The 17,832-nt window shown below is 37.7% G+C and overlaps 1 protein-coding gene across 1 annotated transcript in view; it reads left to right on the top strand.

The window, feature by feature from the left end:
- The window catches only part of CUBN (cubilin), a gene marked incomplete at its 5' end in the record, with an annotated part of 354,010 nt that overhangs the window by 16,458 nt on the left and 319,720 nt on the right, over positions 1-17,832 (top strand). Inside the window, 7 exons of the mRNA XM_003410564.3 lie at positions 2,878-3,004; positions 4,291-4,453; positions 6,814-6,945; positions 7,822-7,917; positions 12,502-12,620; positions 13,050-13,236; positions 14,290-14,402. Of these exons, the coding sequence (XP_003410612.3) occupies positions 2,878-3,004; positions 4,291-4,453; positions 6,814-6,945; positions 7,822-7,917; positions 12,502-12,620; positions 13,050-13,236; positions 14,290-14,402 (937 nt within the window). The remainder of the gene's footprint in view (positions 1-2,877; positions 3,005-4,290; positions 4,454-6,813; positions 6,946-7,821; positions 7,918-12,501; positions 12,621-13,049; positions 13,237-14,289; positions 14,403-17,832) is intronic.

Raw genomic sequence — 17,832 nt, 5'->3', positions numbered from 1 at the left:
TGTCCTTCTCCGAAAGTGGTGTGTTGAAGTCTCCTACTATAATTGTGGAGGTGTCTATCTCACTTTTCAGTTCTGTTAAAATTTGATTTATGTATCTTGCAGCCCTGTCATTGGGTGCATATATATTTAATATGGTTATATCTTCCTGGTCAATTGTCCCTTTAATCATTATGTAGTGTCCTTCTTTATCCTTTGTGGTGGATTTAACTTTAAAGTCTATTTTGTCAGAAATTAATATTGCTACTCCTCTTCTTTTTTGCTTATTGTTTGCTTGATATATTTTTTTCCATCCTTTGAGTTTTAGTTTGTTTGTGTCTCTAAGTCTAAGGTGTGTCTCTTGTAGGCAGCATATAGATGGATGGTGTTTCTTTATCCAGTCTGAGACTCTCTGTCTCTTTATTGGTGCATCTAGTCCATTTACATTCAGCGTAATTATAGATAAGTATGTGTTTAGTGTTGGAAGATTTAATTCTTATTTTTCCCCTGCTTACTTCAGCTTTAAGACATCCATTGGGATCAGAGCTTGCCATACATGGATGGTGCATGTTGTGTACTTAGGGCTCAGGTCTAAATTTTTTAGAAAAAAAAAATATATATATTTTTGTTTTTCTTTTTAAATATAGTTTTTATTTTGTTTTTCCCTCTCCAGGAACATGATGATTAGTATACATATAGTCCCAGACTTAAGATACATTTGAGATACAGCAAATAACGGTTACGATTGTCCTTTTTTTTTTTTTGCACATCTTATCGTTAGTAATACGTTTCAGCATATAGTTTGCTGATGTTAGCATGCTCAAGTCTTCACTTGCAGATGTTCAATCTTATGATTTAGTGTTCAAAACACTGTCGAATTTATCAGGTACTGATAATAAAAGGCGATAATAACAAAAACTAAAATAAAAAAAAGAGGTATTCTACTTATATCAAAGCCAAATTACAACAGAGTCATTGGAATGGAACCGCGTTGTAAATAGGGAACTAACTGGATTTTATTTATTTCTATTCTTATCTCTGGTGGGTTTTAAAACATGCAGAGCTTAAAGAATGAGGTTAATCTGGTTTTAGCTCAGGAGATAGTTAGGTAACAAACTTTTTACCTCTTCCAGTATGTCAGTTATATTAATACTGAACCCTGCACCACAACACAAGTTAAACTGTGACTACGGAAGTATATTTGATCTCTTCTCAACTGCTAAGTGCACTTGCAGTGTTTTGGAGACTGAAAACCCTGGTTTTGTTTTGCAGGAACCAAATCAGCAATAGGAAGTCACTATGACTTATGCTAAATCAGTAACTAATAATTAAGACAAAAATAGGAGTACCTGATTTTTAAGAGTAAAATATATGACTTCTATTTTCACCTGGTGCAATGTATAATTAATTCTTCTTTTTTTTTTTTAAGGGCGTATCAAGAAGAAACCTTGTGAATATATTTTGCATGCAAAAGTGTTATGTTAAAAAGACACCTAAAAAGGCAAAGCCTTCATTGCAACACTTCCTTTCAGGACATACGAGTGTGAGGTGGAAAAACAGTGCAACACAGACCTATGTTTTAATTCCTCTTCTGCCAATTTTAAATTGTGTGGCTTGGGTAGTGTGAGCCTGTTTTATAAACTGGGACTCATGATATTTATCTTTGAGGATCACTACTAGAAAACCTACCATGTATTTGGCTTTTTTTCACCCAGGGCTTCTTTTTCTCACATTTTTTAAAACGAAAGAAGTATACTTTGTAGCTATTTTGAGAATAGTGTAAGATTAAAGTCACTCATCTCCAAGTGACAATAGCAAGAGAGAAGGGAGGGGGAGAGAAAGAGAGGATTTAACTACTGTAGGTCCTTGATGCAGAACCTCCTCTTAAATCTTAAGTCGTTTTCCAGCCCTGAAGTGATTAGTGATAAAATGAACACAATTTCTTGAGCACTTTCTGCAAGGCATGGCCTTTAGACCTCAATATGAAAATAGTGCTCATTTTGAGTTAACCTGCCTTTGGGAAGGAACTTGTAGCAATGAAGCCACCTGGGTCAAATGCTCAAACAAGTGTATAAAATGCTGTAAAGTTCTACAGTCCCCAAAAGTCTAATTAAATTCTCTGAAAGAATATTTCTTGAAGGGATGGGGGGAGAAGACGAAAGGGAACAGAATGTGAGAGTGAGAGTGTGAAAAGGGAAAGAGAGGAAGCCAAACAGCTACGGGGAGGGGATGAATCATTGAATTTCTCCTCAAGTTTAATAATTTATTGGCATTAATCTATGACATTATCTTAATGAGAAGACACCCTTGGAATGCTCAGAAGTGTAGTTTATTAATAAAACAGTTTTTCCATAGTTTTTTTTTTTTATATGTTAAGCTATATATTGCATGGGGCACACAAAAGAATATTCATTTATCTGAAATGAAATCTAAATGTGTAAGGGAGGGTATGGAATTCTAGAGGGATTTGGGGATTTATCAGTTTAGTCAAGGTCACTTGTGCTTACTGGGGGGTTTGGTTAGATGGACAATGAATGTCATTGCTGATCTCTCTCTTTACCTCCCTGACCTAACTTCAGCACTTTTAAAAGTTCACTTAGTGCACCCTTGGTTAATAGATGTCTGACCTCTGAAAGCAATGTTTGATGACTGGATACCAAGAGAATTTATAGTGATACCCTTGCCCAGATAGTAAATTGGTGCTACTCAAACACTGTATTTGAAGAGATAACACATTTACTCCACTGCATGAAGCAGAACAAAGTGATTTTCTTCCAAGACTCCAGCCAGTAGATCTACTTTGCTGGTTTATATAACTTCACTGATTTGCAATTTGAATTTTGTGTATTGATGCTAAGAAACAGTACAAGTTCTAATATTGTCTTCTCACGTAACCAACAGTTGTAGTTGCTCACCTGACAACTATGGACCCCTGTGTGCATCCAAATACAATGACTGTGAAGAGGGCTCTAAGGAGCGCTGTGTCCATGGCATCTGTGAGGACTTAGTCCGAGAGCAGGCTGGAAAGGTGGGTCCCTTCCCTAAAGGCAACTCCTAGAGGGTGCCAAGGTTAATAATGCTTCATCCTGTGGTGATTGTATAGGTAGCCCCCTAATTATGACGGAGTTCTCTTTTGAAGACTACATTTTAAGTTCTGAGGTAAAAAAGTCAATTCTGAGGTAAGTTGAATACATCATTTTATTTTTTAGTTTTCACTATTACTGGCTTTTGTTATCAGTATCTTTATAAATCTGATCTTTATTTGTCTTTGGGGGTTGGAAACATTACATATAAACTTACAGATAATGATAACATCAGCAAATTACATGTTACAACATTGTATTAGTACATATTACTAGTGATAAGATATACAAAAAAAAAAAAAAAGGACTGTCATAAATACAGTTCGTTGTAACTCTCAAACGTCGTAAGTTTAGAACTGCCTGTATAACAAGCACTACCCTGCGCAGCTACAAAGGTGAAGGAGACACTTTTTGCCCTTCGCAGGACACAGCTGAGGAGAGGAGATAAGAGTTGTACTTAAGCAGAAAAGTAGACCCAGAGGTTAAGGTTTGATTATGTAAAATACCACTTTTATTATTCTTCGTGAATCTGTGAGACGTGCCTCCTCTTGGCCTTGTGAGCTTTAACAGCGATGAGATGTGAAGATAGAGAAGGCCTTGTCTTGTTAATGCAGTTTTAAGGAGTCTGGATTTTTTCTGGTCCCTGAACCCCTGCGAATGCCACAGACACTATAAACCCACTTCCCTCAGTGTTCTCCCTCCCTCTGCACTGGGTTCACAACCTTGACTCCTGACCCTCAGGGTGGCCCAGCCTCTGCAAGCTTGGCCCTGCCTAGGAGCTTCCATTCTTTGAGTTCTATTTTTTTTTTATCCGTATGATGGAAAATGGTTCTTTTCCAATCACAGGGTTGGGAAGGGGAGAGGGAGACTTTGAAAAAACAAACAAAATTGATTTTCCGAAGTCTGTGCCTACATGGGTGTTTTCTTCTCTAAAAACACAGCAGGCTGAGTTGATTGACTTTAATTATATTGACTTAACAGTTCTCGATTGTTGTTGCTTTTTCCCTGGCGTTGCTGGGGCAAATTATAGGTTTCTCTTACTCTGAAATAAAGATGCTGCCCTTTTTGCATGGTCTTGTGTAGATGCTTAAGCCGCTCAATTGGTCTTATGGAAATGAACGTTAGACGATAAACAGTTTGGGTCTTGGTGAGATTTTCAAAGTCCTTTTAGTTTTGCTGCTTTTTGCTCATTTTCTTGATTGTTTTATCCACACTGCTGTCATCCTGCCAGCCCAAGTACAGCTGCATCTGTGATGCTGGATGGGAGTCTCTGCCAAACAGAACCGCCTGCACGTTGGACATAGACGAGTGCAGCCTCTCGCCTGCGCCTTGCTCACCACTTGTGCAGTGTTTCAACACTCTAGGCTCTTTCTATTGTGGGGCCTGTCCATCAGGTATGTGGGCTCATTCATGCCCAGCCAGAGCAGATGTTCTTGGTGCCACGGGCCAGGCCCTCAGCCTCTGCATGCCAGGCAGGCAAGGTGCCAGAACCAATTTCCTTCCACTACCAATGGATGAGGAGCCCTGGTAGTATAGTGGTTAAGAGCTCAGCTGTTAACCAAGAGGTTGGCAGTTCAAATCTACCAGCCACTCCCTGGTAGCCCTGTGGGACAGTTTTACTCTGTCCTATAGGGTTGCTATGAGTCAGAACCAACTCGACGGCACCTAACACCACCACCACCACCAATGGATGATAAGACCATTCTTAGGAGGTATTCAAATCCAGTTTCATGTCCTGTTTCACTTAAGCCTGGAGGTTAAAGAGGTGAGATAACTTGCCCAAGGTCACATAGCTAATAAGTAGCCAGGATTCAATGCTTTCTTACTGCTGTAACAATTAAAAAAAAAAAAGTAGGAGATTTATCAAATCTGTTAGAGTCAAACTTTGGGGTAGGGCTGGCCATTGAGTTTGTGAAGTGAAACATTTCATTGCAATGGCCACCATTGACTAGACTTGAGATCAGAGACATGTCCTCTTGTCCCACTTTTCATAGGAACAGTTGTTTGTAAACCTGGGTAAAGTATTTGACCTTCCGGTGTTTCTGCTAGAGTCCAGGAGTTCTCTCTCACCTGTGTATGTGTGCTAGAATAGTCTGTGGCCTTCTTGTAAATAGCGATAGTCAGCTCCGTCCCATACCTACAGAGGCCGAATCTCCAGGGGAAGCCATGTGCTGAGTCTCTGAAAATATGGACTGTGGACTCAGAGACTGCCTGGGTTTGAGCCCAAACTTCATCCCTTACTATATGAGATTGTCAATCTTCCCCTCAACGCATATCTGTAGAGCACCTACTGTGAGCAAGGTTCTGTGCTGGGTAAGCAATTAATAAGACATGGACCATAGCCTCAGGGAGTTTACAAGGCCTGCCTGCATACCCTGGGTATTCTTAAAAAAATGGAGCACAAAGAGAATATAATAATAGCAGCCATTCTTCTATGAAAATGTCATTAAGGCAATGTGCTAAGCAATTTTATTATAATTCAAGAAATGGCCAGAATGGTAGGAATTATAATTCCCAAAACCCAATGCCATCGAGTCGATTCCGACTGATAGATTCCCATTTTAAATATGAGAACTAGAGGCTTAAAGAGGTTAAATAACTTGCCCAAGGTCATATAGCTTGTAAGTAGCCAGGATTCAAACCCAGGTCTGGCTTACTCTGGAGTCTGAGCTGAACTGCTGAATATGCTATTACTCCATCCTGCCAAGGAAAACCTAGAGAGAAATTGAAAAAGCAATTAAAGACTTTTTTCCCTCCTAGTTCTCAGGGGCAAGTGAAATTTGCAAATAATAATATTCTTGAAGATAATTTGCTAGTCATAACCTTTAAAAACTAAAAATTGGAAAAACAAATTATTTAAATTATAGGATGGGCAATGTGTTCTTAAATTCTTTTTTGTTGGGGAGAAAAAAGAGAAATAAATGAATGCTTGTTTTCCTATTAATCACCTTATTTTCCCCAACTAAGCACCACTTCTTTCTTTTTTTCATCTAAGTAGTATATGCAGCTATAAAATATAAAGAAACTACAAAAAAATATGAAAAAAAAATTCACAGTCTTATCACTCAGAGGACCACCATTAACATTTGGGCGCATTTCCTTCAGTTATTTGTATTTTTCTGTGCATTCATTTCTTCACCAACATGTGATCATTTTCTGATATAGATTCCTAGATGGCAACTCTATTTAGATCAAAGGATATAAATATTTTATAGGCTTTGACACGTTTTAAACATAACCCTGGTGGTATAGTGGTTAAGAGCTAGCTGTTAACCAAAAGGTTGGCAGTTTGAATCCACCAGGCGCTCCTTGGAAACTCTATGGAGCAGTTCTACTCTGTCTTATAGTGTTGCTAAGAGCCGGTTATGAGAGTACCCATTTTCCTACCAAGAACTGGATTCTAAAAATTAAAAAAAAAGTTTTTTGTTTTTTTTTTTTTGCCGGTCTGGTGGGTATTGTTTGTTACCTTTTAATCTATAGTTCGTTGAGTTAAGCAGGTTTTATATGTGTTTGACTTTTGCATTTCTTTGTTTTTTGACTTGTCTATTGGAAACCCTGGTGGTGTGGCGGTTAAGAGCTACATCTGCTAATCTAAGGGTTGGCAGTTCTAATCCACCAGGTGCTCCTTGGAAACCCTATGGAGCAGTTATACCCTGTCCTATAAGGGCACTATGAGTTGGAATTGACTCCACAGCAATGGGTTTGTTTTGGGTTTGTTATAGAGCTAATGTTTCAGATCTTCCTATTTTTCTAGGCTGGCAAGGAGATGGACTCAATTGCCAAGATATCAATGAATGTGAGATAAATAATGGCGGCTGTTCTGCGGTTCCACCTGTTGAATGTGTGAATACACTTGGATCTTACCACTGTCAGAACTGTCCACCAGGTATGACACCGCATTTCCCAATACTTTAAAAGATAAAACATATAATTGAGAAACAGGGTCTTTTGGTCCATTTCAAATACGATTCCTGACTAAGGAGAAAAACTGAAGTTTACTTAAGTCATGGATTTGGGGTACATTAATATAGCTATAGTATAAGTAAGAAATAAAAAACATTTTCAATATTAATAAAAAACAATAACCTTTATAAGTTTTGAAATAATCTATTGAGATAACGTAAAATTTGAAAGCAAAATTTGAAAATTTTTCTCTGTCTGTGATCACTGATCTACTGCTACATTTATTTCCACACATAATTTATTACAACAGTACACTCTTGAGATGTTTTACATATGAAATTTACTAAATAACAGTCATGCCAGTAGGCATACAACACGTTAGTTTCCCTTCTCTTATGGAATGAAGTCATTACTGCTATTCTCTAACCTAAATCTAGTTGCTATCCGAGAAGTTCAGAGAGTTCTTAGGTATAAACTGAAACCCTGTATGTGTTAATAATGTGAAACAACAGTACTTTGGACTTCTCCAGTAATTTAGCTCTAAGAATCTCATAGTCACTGTAATTAAAAAATGTCAAGTTCCTTAGTGTCAGCACTTCTGAAGTCTACCCATAGTTTTATATATCTATTTTCATGAGAAACAAAACAGAATATTAGCTCTGAAATCAAGCTCCTAATTCTTGTTGTTCTTGTTATTCATTAGGGGATTTTAATTGTTTATGACACTTTATATTTACATGTTCTGTTTTGATGAAGAAGATCTCTGATTTATCTGGTTCATGTTACTTGATTCACAGATTGTTTCTCCTCATGTATTGTTGACATTGTTCCTCATTGCCTCTGCTCTTGCTCTCATCAGGGTACCAGGGCAATGGGAGAGTGTGCACACTCATAGACATCTGCTCTGTCGACAATGGAGGCTGCCACACACATGCTTCATGCTCCTGGGTTCTAGGTAATGCCCATCTCTCCTTCTGGTTGTGGATATTTTAGTGTGATCCTCTAGAACAAATTAAAAGTTTTAAAAATACAACCCTCTATCCTCAAAGTTCTTATTTTGATCTTCCAACAAAAAGTTAATCCTTGTTATAAATCTATATATTTAAATTATTTTTTAACGGAAAAGGCTGTGCTCTTTAATGATCTGCTGTAATTGAGGAATTATTCCTCAGAGTGATTAACTTATGACTATATACCAACAATCAGGAAGGAGAAAGGGTCAAGGACATGACACTTCCTTTAAGAACTCTTCCATTTCCACACCATTGGCTAGAACTAAGCCATATGGCCACACCTATCTGCAAGGGAGGCTGGTAAATATAGTCCTTTTTCGAGGAAACCACGAATCCAGCTAAAAATAAGAAGTTGTTGTTAGTTGCCATGGAGTGGATGCCACTGCTAAAAAAGTGAAAAATGAATCTATGGTGACAACTGGCAGTGTCTGCAACATTGTGTTAAAGGGGATTCACCTCCTAGGTTTTTTTTTTTTTTTTTAATATATTGTTAATTTTTCTCCCAAAAATGTTATATCAATTTATATGATCACTAACAGTATATGAAACTATTGCTTTACCTCATCTTTGAAAATAGTGAATACTCTTATTATTTTTCATCTTGACGAACTTTATAGGCAAGAAGTAGTTTTCAATTATACCCATTCCTCACTTATTGACATGGTCATTATCTGAAAATTGGTATTATGCAAAAATGGAGGATGACCACATCAAATCACAAAATATTATGTGGAACACATATGTCCCTCTGGACCTGAGAGGTGGAAAATGTAGGTGGGTGCCATATGTCCCACTGGTCATGAATGTGCATTAATGTGCAAAATAGTTGAATAGATTTTTTTTTTTTTTGCTATTGTCACAAATGCAAAATGCCAGATAATGAAATACTCGGTAAGTGAGTAGTGACCTAAAAACTCATTGCCATCAAGTTGATTCCAACTCTTAGTGACCCTATGGAACAGAGTAGAACTGCCGCATATGGTTTCCAAGGAGTGGCTGGTGGATTCGAACTGCCAACCTTTTAGTTAGCAGCCAAACTCTTAACCACTGGACCACCAGGCCTCCCAGTGAGGAGTAAACCCACCAAACCAAACCCACTGCCGTCGAGTCGATTCCAACTCATAGTGACCCTATAGGACAGAGTGGAACTGCTCCACAGAGTTTCCAAGGAGCATCTGGTGGATTTGAACTGCTGACTTCTTGATTAGCAGCCGTAGCACTTAACCACTACGTCACCAGGGTTTACCAAGGAGTGAGGAGTTGGTGTATTTAATTTGCACTTTTTGATTACTATTGACCAGTGATTAATTCTTTTCACATTTTTACTGACCATTTGTTATTTTCCCATTTGCTAATGTCTTTGCTCATTTTGGGGGGCTTAATCTTTTTCTTACTGATTTGTAAAATTTCATTATGCAACTCATTAACTGTCTTATGTTTTGTTAAGTGCTTTTCCTGGCATTTAGTTTTTCTTTTAATTTTGTGGTGGTCTTTTTGATTCTGAAGTTCAAATTTTTAATACAGTCAAAAAGATCAATTTTTTCTCTTATGGTTTTTCCCTTGAGTATCGTATTTACAAGGCCTTTCCTACTGAATACTTTTAAAAAAAGAGTTGAATGCATTTTCTTCTATACTTTTATAGGTTTTTTTTTTTAAACATTGAAATCTTTGATCTTTTTAGGATCAATTTTTATCTATAGCATCAAGTAGAGATTTAGCTTGATTTCTTTCCTAAAGGGGTGGACCCAATTCAACCTACGGAGTAATGTATTATACCTCTTGCTTTTTCAAAATGCCACCTTTATTTTTTACTGACTTGTCATATATATGAATACGTGTGTGTATGTGTATAAATCTGTGAGTGTGTGCATACTTGCGACTATTTAACTAATCATGAAGTGATCAACAGCAGTGGATACTGGAGACAGACTGCTTGGGTTTCTCTCTTGGCTCCTTCCTCTTTTAGCTGTGTGTCGTTGGTCAAGATATTTAGCCTCTCCATGTTTTAGTTTCTTCATCTGTAAAAAGAGGATGATAAGAGCACCTATTTCATAGGGCTCTTGAAAGGATTACCTGAGACCAGATATGTAATGTATTTGCACAGATACCGTTATAAGAATAACACCTTTTTTATAGAGAAGACAGTCACCTTATAGATGACAAGAAGTAGCACTTTATGTACTTCTGGGTTGATCCTCTTTGTTCCAACCTGTAAGCTTACCCCAGGAGCCTTTAAAAAATTCCAGGCAAAACTGTAGCAGCATTGGAAGGTTATTTACCCTATTTTTTCTCATAAACATTTCTTTAAAGAAGCCATTAATTATAAAGAACAATTTCTAGGAAATCATTTATTAGAAAAAAAAAAAAAAGATACGTGTCTTAGTCATCTAGTGCTGGTGTAACAGAAATGCCACAAATGGATGGCTTTAACAAAGAGAAATTTATTTCCTCACAGTAAAATAGGTTTAAAGTCCAAATTCAGGGTGTCAGCTCCTGGGTAAGGCTTTCTCTCTCTATCAGCTCTGGAGGAAGGTCCTCGTCCTCAATTTTCCACTGGTCGAGGAGCTTCTCAGCGCCGGGACCCTAGGTCCAAAGGATGCGCTCTGCTCCTGGTGCTGAGTGGCATGAGGTCCCCCCTCTCACTGCTTGCTTCTCTCTTTTATATATCAAGAGGCTGCCTCAAGACACAATCCAATCTTATAGATTGAGTCCTGCCGCACTAACACAACCACCACCCATCCTCCTTATTAACATCATAAATGTTACAACAGGATTTACAACATATAGGAAAATCACACAATACTGGGAATCATGTTACAACATATAGGAAAATCAAACAATACCGGGAATCATGGCCCAGTCAAATTTGATACACACATTTTTTGGGGGGACATAATTCAATCCATGACAATACCTGTGTATTTTGTTCTTATTAATCTCTCTGCTTTATTTATTATTATCACTTCACTCTATACTCTAGCAAATAATATAAGCTGAAGTTATGAAAAAGACCTGTATTATCATCTGATTATACTGCATACCTGTCATATTACATGATTTTTTCTACTTGTTTCTTAACTTCAGCAAGGCTTCCTATTCATCTTCAACATTTTTGCTGACAGAAGAATGCACTTAAATTAGTTTTCATATTGATTTCCATGTATTATTTTAATAATCTTACAGTAGTAGGAATATTATACATTTGTTCAGTGATACATGACTTTTGCTATTAAGCACTCTAACAGATTGGGTAAATTTAGTGAGATTTTGTAAAATACAAGGACTAGTATTTTTTATTAAAAAAAAAACTGTAGAGATACCATTTTTACCTTGTATAAATTATACACTTACACTGGGGTTCATAGTTAATACCCATTGCCACTGAGTCAATTCCAACTCATAGAGACCCTATAGGACTGACCAGAACTGCACCATAGGATTTCCAAAAAGCAGCTGGTGGATTCGAACTGCCGACCCTTTTGTTAGCAGCCAAGCTGTTAACCCATGTGTCAAATAGAGTCAAACTTTCAATTTGTTTGACCAAATTCTTTTCCTATCTGATTAGGCTATCATTGTTTTTGCCTTGTAATGTGGTGATGGACAGCCACAAAGGTATGGGAGAAGTGTTGTTGATGCCTCTGATTCATTTCATGATGGTTAGCCTGATTAAAATTAGACAGTATGCAATCTGCATATCCATTTAACTGGGAACATGAAAACTGCCCATGTAAACTATAATTTTTGCAATATGTTGTAGGCACTTTATGCATGAGGGTGCTGCTGGCTCCGCTGCCTCCATTATATTCTAGTTGTGTGTCCTTGGTCAAGACTTGTAATCTCTCTGTGCTTCATTTTCCTCATCTGTAAAAGGAGGATTACAATAATACCTGTTTATAGGGCTCTTGAGCGGGTTCAAAGGAGCCCTGGTGGTGCAGTGGTAAAGTGGTTGGCTGCTAACCTAAAGGTCAGTGTTTCCAACCCTACAGTCACTCCATGAGAGAAAGTTGTGGCAGTTTGTGTCCGTAAACATCTACAGCCTTGGAAACCCAAAGTAGGCAGTTCTACTTTGTCCTACAGGGTTACTATGAGTTGGAATCGACTCAAAGGCAATGGTTTCTTTTGGTGGAGGATTAAATCAGTCAATGTATGTAATGTGCTTGCAACAATATCATCATTAGCAGAAGAATACTCTCTTTTGCTGCTCTCAACCCCTCTGTGGTGAGGATCTCCTCTCTTCCCTTGGGATACCTCACCTTTGTTCACAAGATCATCTGACATATGGACTGACAGCACCAGTGTCGACTGATACATGAAACATTGGAAACATCTAATATCTTTTGTACTTTTAAGATAAAAAAAGGAAAAATAAAGATTCTAACATGTTCTCATCATACCTTATCTTGTCTGCTCCCAGGAGTATGCAGATTTTGGAGATTTTTCTTGTCTTGACAGCAGAACCTGAGTTTAGTTACTTCATCTGGACTGAGGAAGTTTATACTGACACTTCCATTTTTATTTCTGAACAGGTTCCTTGCCTCTCTGTACTTGTCTCCCGGGATATACTGGACATGGTTACGGGCCAAATGGATGTGTACAACTCAGTAATATTTGCCCCAGTCACCCCTGTTTAAATGGACAGTGTGTTGTGAGTCCTTTGTTCTTCCTAAAGAATAGAGTACTTAAGAATAATTTTAGTTTCCATTCCAGGAAATATATTTTCTTATATTATTCATGAATATAAGGTTATGAGTAAGATAAGGAACTCTTGATCACTGTCAGATAAAAGGTAGGTAGTAATTTTAGTTCACAGTAAAAATTAGAGCAAATATTTTTTTTCTCTCAGTAATTTACAAAGTAGTAAACACAGCCTACAGTTTGATTCAAGGAAGCCTGACGTCTTAGAAAATACCATTTAAACGTGTTCGCCCTATGCTAGCGTACCGGAAGACATACCTATTATGGTTCAACACCTGCTTAAAAATATCGCATAGCACCTCTTGTCTTTATTATTTTAGTTGATTCAAGTTTATTGTCTATCCATTTGTGTATGGCATAATGCTTTTTCTTTCCATAGGAAACAGTCTCTGGTTATCTTTGTAAGTGTGATTCAGGCTGGGCTGGTATCAACTGCACAGAAAACATAAATGAGTGTTTGAGCAACCCCTGTTTGAACGGGGGAACTTGTGTTGATGGGGTAAATGCTTTCAGTTGTGAATGCACCAGTGCCTGGACGGGATCTCGCTGTCAGATTCCCCAGCAAGGTAGGTCAGCCTTTTATAGACCACAGATGTTCACAGTTTTAGAGTATTATCCTTTAATGAGTTCTGCAGATTCTTCTCCTAAATCTATTTTCTTGTCCAGTTGCTCCGATTTACGTATTTCAATTGAAGCCAGAAGAACCTTTTCCTCAAAAGAATTAGTATTTGTCATTTTCATTATTTTTTTTTCTGAAAATAAAATATGCTAACGTATTCCCCTTTATAATTTTCTAAGGGAAGGTTTATATAGCAGCCCTTTAATTTCCCTAGAATACTGTACTTAATCGTGTTCCTCTCCTGCTCTAGAATATACAGTGGCTCCCCGTTGCCTGTTAAATGAAGATTGGGCTAATTTTCAATATCGTCTATAACCAAACCTTACCTACCCACCTAACCTTATTTTTTACTAGTTCTCTAAAAACATCCCCCCTCAAGCCAGACATCTGACCCCATGTGCCACCCGAGCGTATTTCTACTGTGTTTATTTATTTGAGACATGTCTCCCCTCTCCAAATTCCTTTCTTCCTTCCCACTCAAATGTATCTATCCCACAGGAGTACATCACTTTCATCTGTCTTCATAAAGCCTTCTCTGACTACTCCACCCCCCACTTTTCCCCTGATTCTGAATCAACACACATTTACTGTTCTTTCACTATGTGTTTAGGACTATGGTAGACCCTGTGGGGAAATATGAAAGTGTAAAATATTGTCTCCACCTCTCATCTGCTTATCTTCCAGTTGAGAAGGCAAGACTAATGCAAAACAGCAGGGAAGATACAAGAAATAAAGATCAGAACTGAATTGTGTGGGGGAAAGTTAAGTAGATAGAAGTGGAGAGAATGAGAGCCAGGGAAAACAGACAGAGTCAGGGGAAGTCATGGAGGAGGGAATGTTGACAGAAAAAGGGGAGAGAGAAGAAGGAATGGTGATGATTTTATCCCCAACATTAACTACTCAGGCTTTTCCAAATATTTCAGCAGCAGGGTTAGAGTTGTCTAGCTTCTTCCTTCTAGGAGTCTCTGAAAAGCACGGTTCATCTTTTTTTCCTCTGCAGTTTGTGGAGGGTCACTGTCAGGAATTAATGGAACCTTCAGCTACAATAGTCCTGATATTGGTTATGTTCATGATGTTAACTGCTTCTGGGTTATCCGAACTGAAGAAGGAAAGGTAAATGTAGTCTCTCCTGTCCAATTGTACATTTCATTTATATATATGAATATGTCATATGTGTAAATATATTATATACAGTAACCCAGAACCCAGTGCCGTCGAGTCGAGGAAACGGGTTATATGCAGTACATACAATATTTCAACTATCACATATTGAGTACTTACCAAGTACCAGGCTTTGGGTTAGACATTTCATACACACTTCTCTGACCTTGTACTAACTCTCTGAAATAAGTTACAGCATCCTTATTTTATAGATGAGATAATGGAAACGTAGAGAAGACAGTAATTTTTTAAAACACAGCTTGCAATTGGAATACTTGGATTTCGTAGTCAAGTTTTTCCAGTTCCAAAGTTCATGCTTTACTTGTGTGGACAAGCTGGTCATCTAAACTGGGTAACAGGCTGCAAGCCAGTAGTTAATTTGTAAAATTATGTTGTTACTGAGTCGGTAGTGTATAAAAATGATCACTCAGTATTATGTCGATTATACTGGTGACTAATATATTAAGGTAGTATACTTGCTGAATGTCTTTTCTGTGCCAGCTAATATGCTAAGTACTACTTCATATACATTATATTACTATAGTTTTAACTCTGGTAAACCTGAAGGATAGGAGTTATTATCCTAGTTTTGCAAAGAGGAAACTGAGCCTAGAGAAGATGAGAAATTTGTCCAGCTTCATGTGGTTTTGTGAGTAGTATGCAGTGACTTAAACCCAGGCCATTCTACTCCAAAGCCTGGGCTCTTAGCTGCTACATGAACAATCTTCAAAATAACATTTGAGCTTACAGTTTTTAGTGTTTTCTTCCCCAACAGTAATTACTCAGACTTTTCTAAATATTTCTCAAAAAAGTCTTGGACTCAGTAGAATAAAGTACCGTATCTGAATAGATAAGGTTTTATCCTGAAATTCTATTAACTTTTTCCAGCTAATTAATATTACAGAGGTCATTGTAAAAGGGTCAGAAAACAATGTTTTTCCCTTGAGAAGGGAGGGTGCTTTGGGGCATGGTGACCCCACAATAGAACAAATTCCAAAATAAATTTCTCGATGGCTATGTTATGTAAAATTCCACTTAATTTCTGTGAATTCTATTTACTGACATTAGGAAACATTTTTCTCTGGAGAAGAAATTCTTATGTTAAAAAATTTTAAATTTTTTACCAGTTTTTAAGAAAATGTATACCATTTTTCTTGATTATTATAATTTTATGTCTTCTTCTTCCCACCATAATATACATAATGTAGGGGAAAATATATACAAATCTGGAAAGTCTAATTCATGGGCACATGTTGGAATTGTTTCAATGGTGAAAATGAAGCAGCGTTGGGTAACAAATTTAAAAATACCCCAGCATAGAATTTCAAAAATACTGTTGTGATTTTAGGTTATAACAAAATTTAATTCAACAACCTTTTATGGGTTGTTTATTTTAAATGAAGTTGTTAGTATATTATCTTTCAATTATATTAATTATGTTACTAAATTTTAACTCTGAGACACATTTTTGTGTTTATTAACTCCTACTTATACGCTCAGTACTTTTCAAAGTATGTGCCTTTTTGGCTAGCACTAATCCAAAAAACACAAAATAATAAATGTTAGTGAGGTTGTGGAGCGACTGGAACAATTATGCACTGCTGGTGAGAATGTAAAATGGTACAAGCACTTTGGAAAATGATTTGGTGCTTCCTTAAAAAGTTAGAAGTACCATACGATCCAGCAATCCCACCCTAGGAATATATCCTAGAGAAGTAAGAGCCATCATATGAATAGACATATGCACACCCATGTTCATTGCAGCATTGTTCACAATAGCAAAAGATGCAAACAACCTACATGCCCATCAACAGACGACTGGATAAACAAACTGTGGTACATACACACAATGGAATACTATGCAACAATAAATAACAAAGATGAATCCACAAAACAACTCACAACATAGATGAATCTGGAGGGCATTATGCTGAGTGGAATTAGTTGCAAAAAGACAACTATTGTATGAGACCATTATTATAAGAACCCAAGAAAAAGTTTAAACACAGAAGGAAGTATTCTTTGATGGTTATGAGGGTGGTGAGGGAGACAAAGGGGAACTCACTAACTAGATAGTAGACAAGGATCAACTTTGGTGAAGGGAAGGAAAACACAATACAGAGAAAGTCAGCGCAACTGGACCAAAGCAAAAGCTAGTAAGTTTCCTAGAGATATTCAAACCCTTTGAGGGACAGAGTAGCTGGAGCTCGGGCCTGGGGACTATAGTTTCAGGGACATCTAGGCCAGTTGGCATAAAAAAGTTTATTTAGAAAATGTTCTGCATCCCACTTTGGTGAGTGGTGTCTGGGGTCTTAAAAGCTTGTGAGCGGCCATTTAAGATGCCTCAATTGGTCTCATCCCACTTGGAGCAAAGGAGAATGAAGAACACCAATGACATATGGAAAATATTAACCCAAGAGACTAAAGGACCACATAAACCAGAGATTCTACCAACCAGAGATTCTACCAACCAGAGACCAGAAGAGCTAGAAGGTGCCCGGCTACCACAACGGCCACCCTGACAGGGAACACAACAGACAGTCGCAGATGGAACGGGAGAAAGTGTGGAGCAGAACGCAAATTCACCTAAAAAGACCAGACTTAAAGGTCATACAGAGTGGAGGAACCCCAAAACTAGGCCCCCAGAATCTTTGTTAACCCAGAACTGAAACTATTTCCAGAGCCCACTCTTCAGACAAAGATTAGACAGAACTATAAAACAAAAAACAATGCACGTGAGGAGTGTGCTTCTTAGTTCAATCAGATGCAGGAGATCAAAGGGCAGCTCCTGTCTGGAGGCAGGATGAAAAGGCAGGAAGGGATAGGAACTGATTGAACGGACACAGGGAACCTGGTGCGGAAATGGGGAATATGCTGTCACATTATGGGGATTGCAACTGTCACAAAACAATATGTGTATAAATTTTTGCATGAGAAAAGCAAACAAACAAAAAAGCAAAGTGTTTACCTTTTTTCTATTCTCAACCTTTGGTATTACTCATTTTGTACAAACAGTTAACACATTTGGCTGCTAAATGAAAGTTTGGAGGTTTAAGTCCATCCAGAGGCCCCTGAGAAAAAAGGCCTGGTGTTGACTTCTGAAAAATCAGCCATTGAAAACTTTATGGAGCACAGTTCTATTATGACACACATGGGTCGCCATAAAGTTGGGATCAACTCAATGGCAATGGTATCCACCCACTGAAAATTTTCAGACTTTACACATGCCACAGACAAAGCCTACATCCCAAGTTATCAGTCTGGGCTGGGCATCAGAATTTTGCTGAGAGGTTAATAGACCCCTATGAAATCAGTATAGCTGAGGATTGGTGATGAGCATCTGTGTGTATGATATTTGCTACAGCGATTCCAGTGATAAAGG

This window comes from Loxodonta africana, chromosome 4, assembly GCF_030014295.1.
Source record: "Loxodonta africana isolate mLoxAfr1 chromosome 4, mLoxAfr1.hap2, whole genome shotgun sequence".
Lineage (NCBI taxonomy): Eukaryota > Metazoa > Chordata > Mammalia > Proboscidea > Elephantidae > Loxodonta > Loxodonta africana.
Note: the sequence above shows the minus strand (reverse complement) of the source record. Positions and strands in the feature narration are given on the sequence as shown.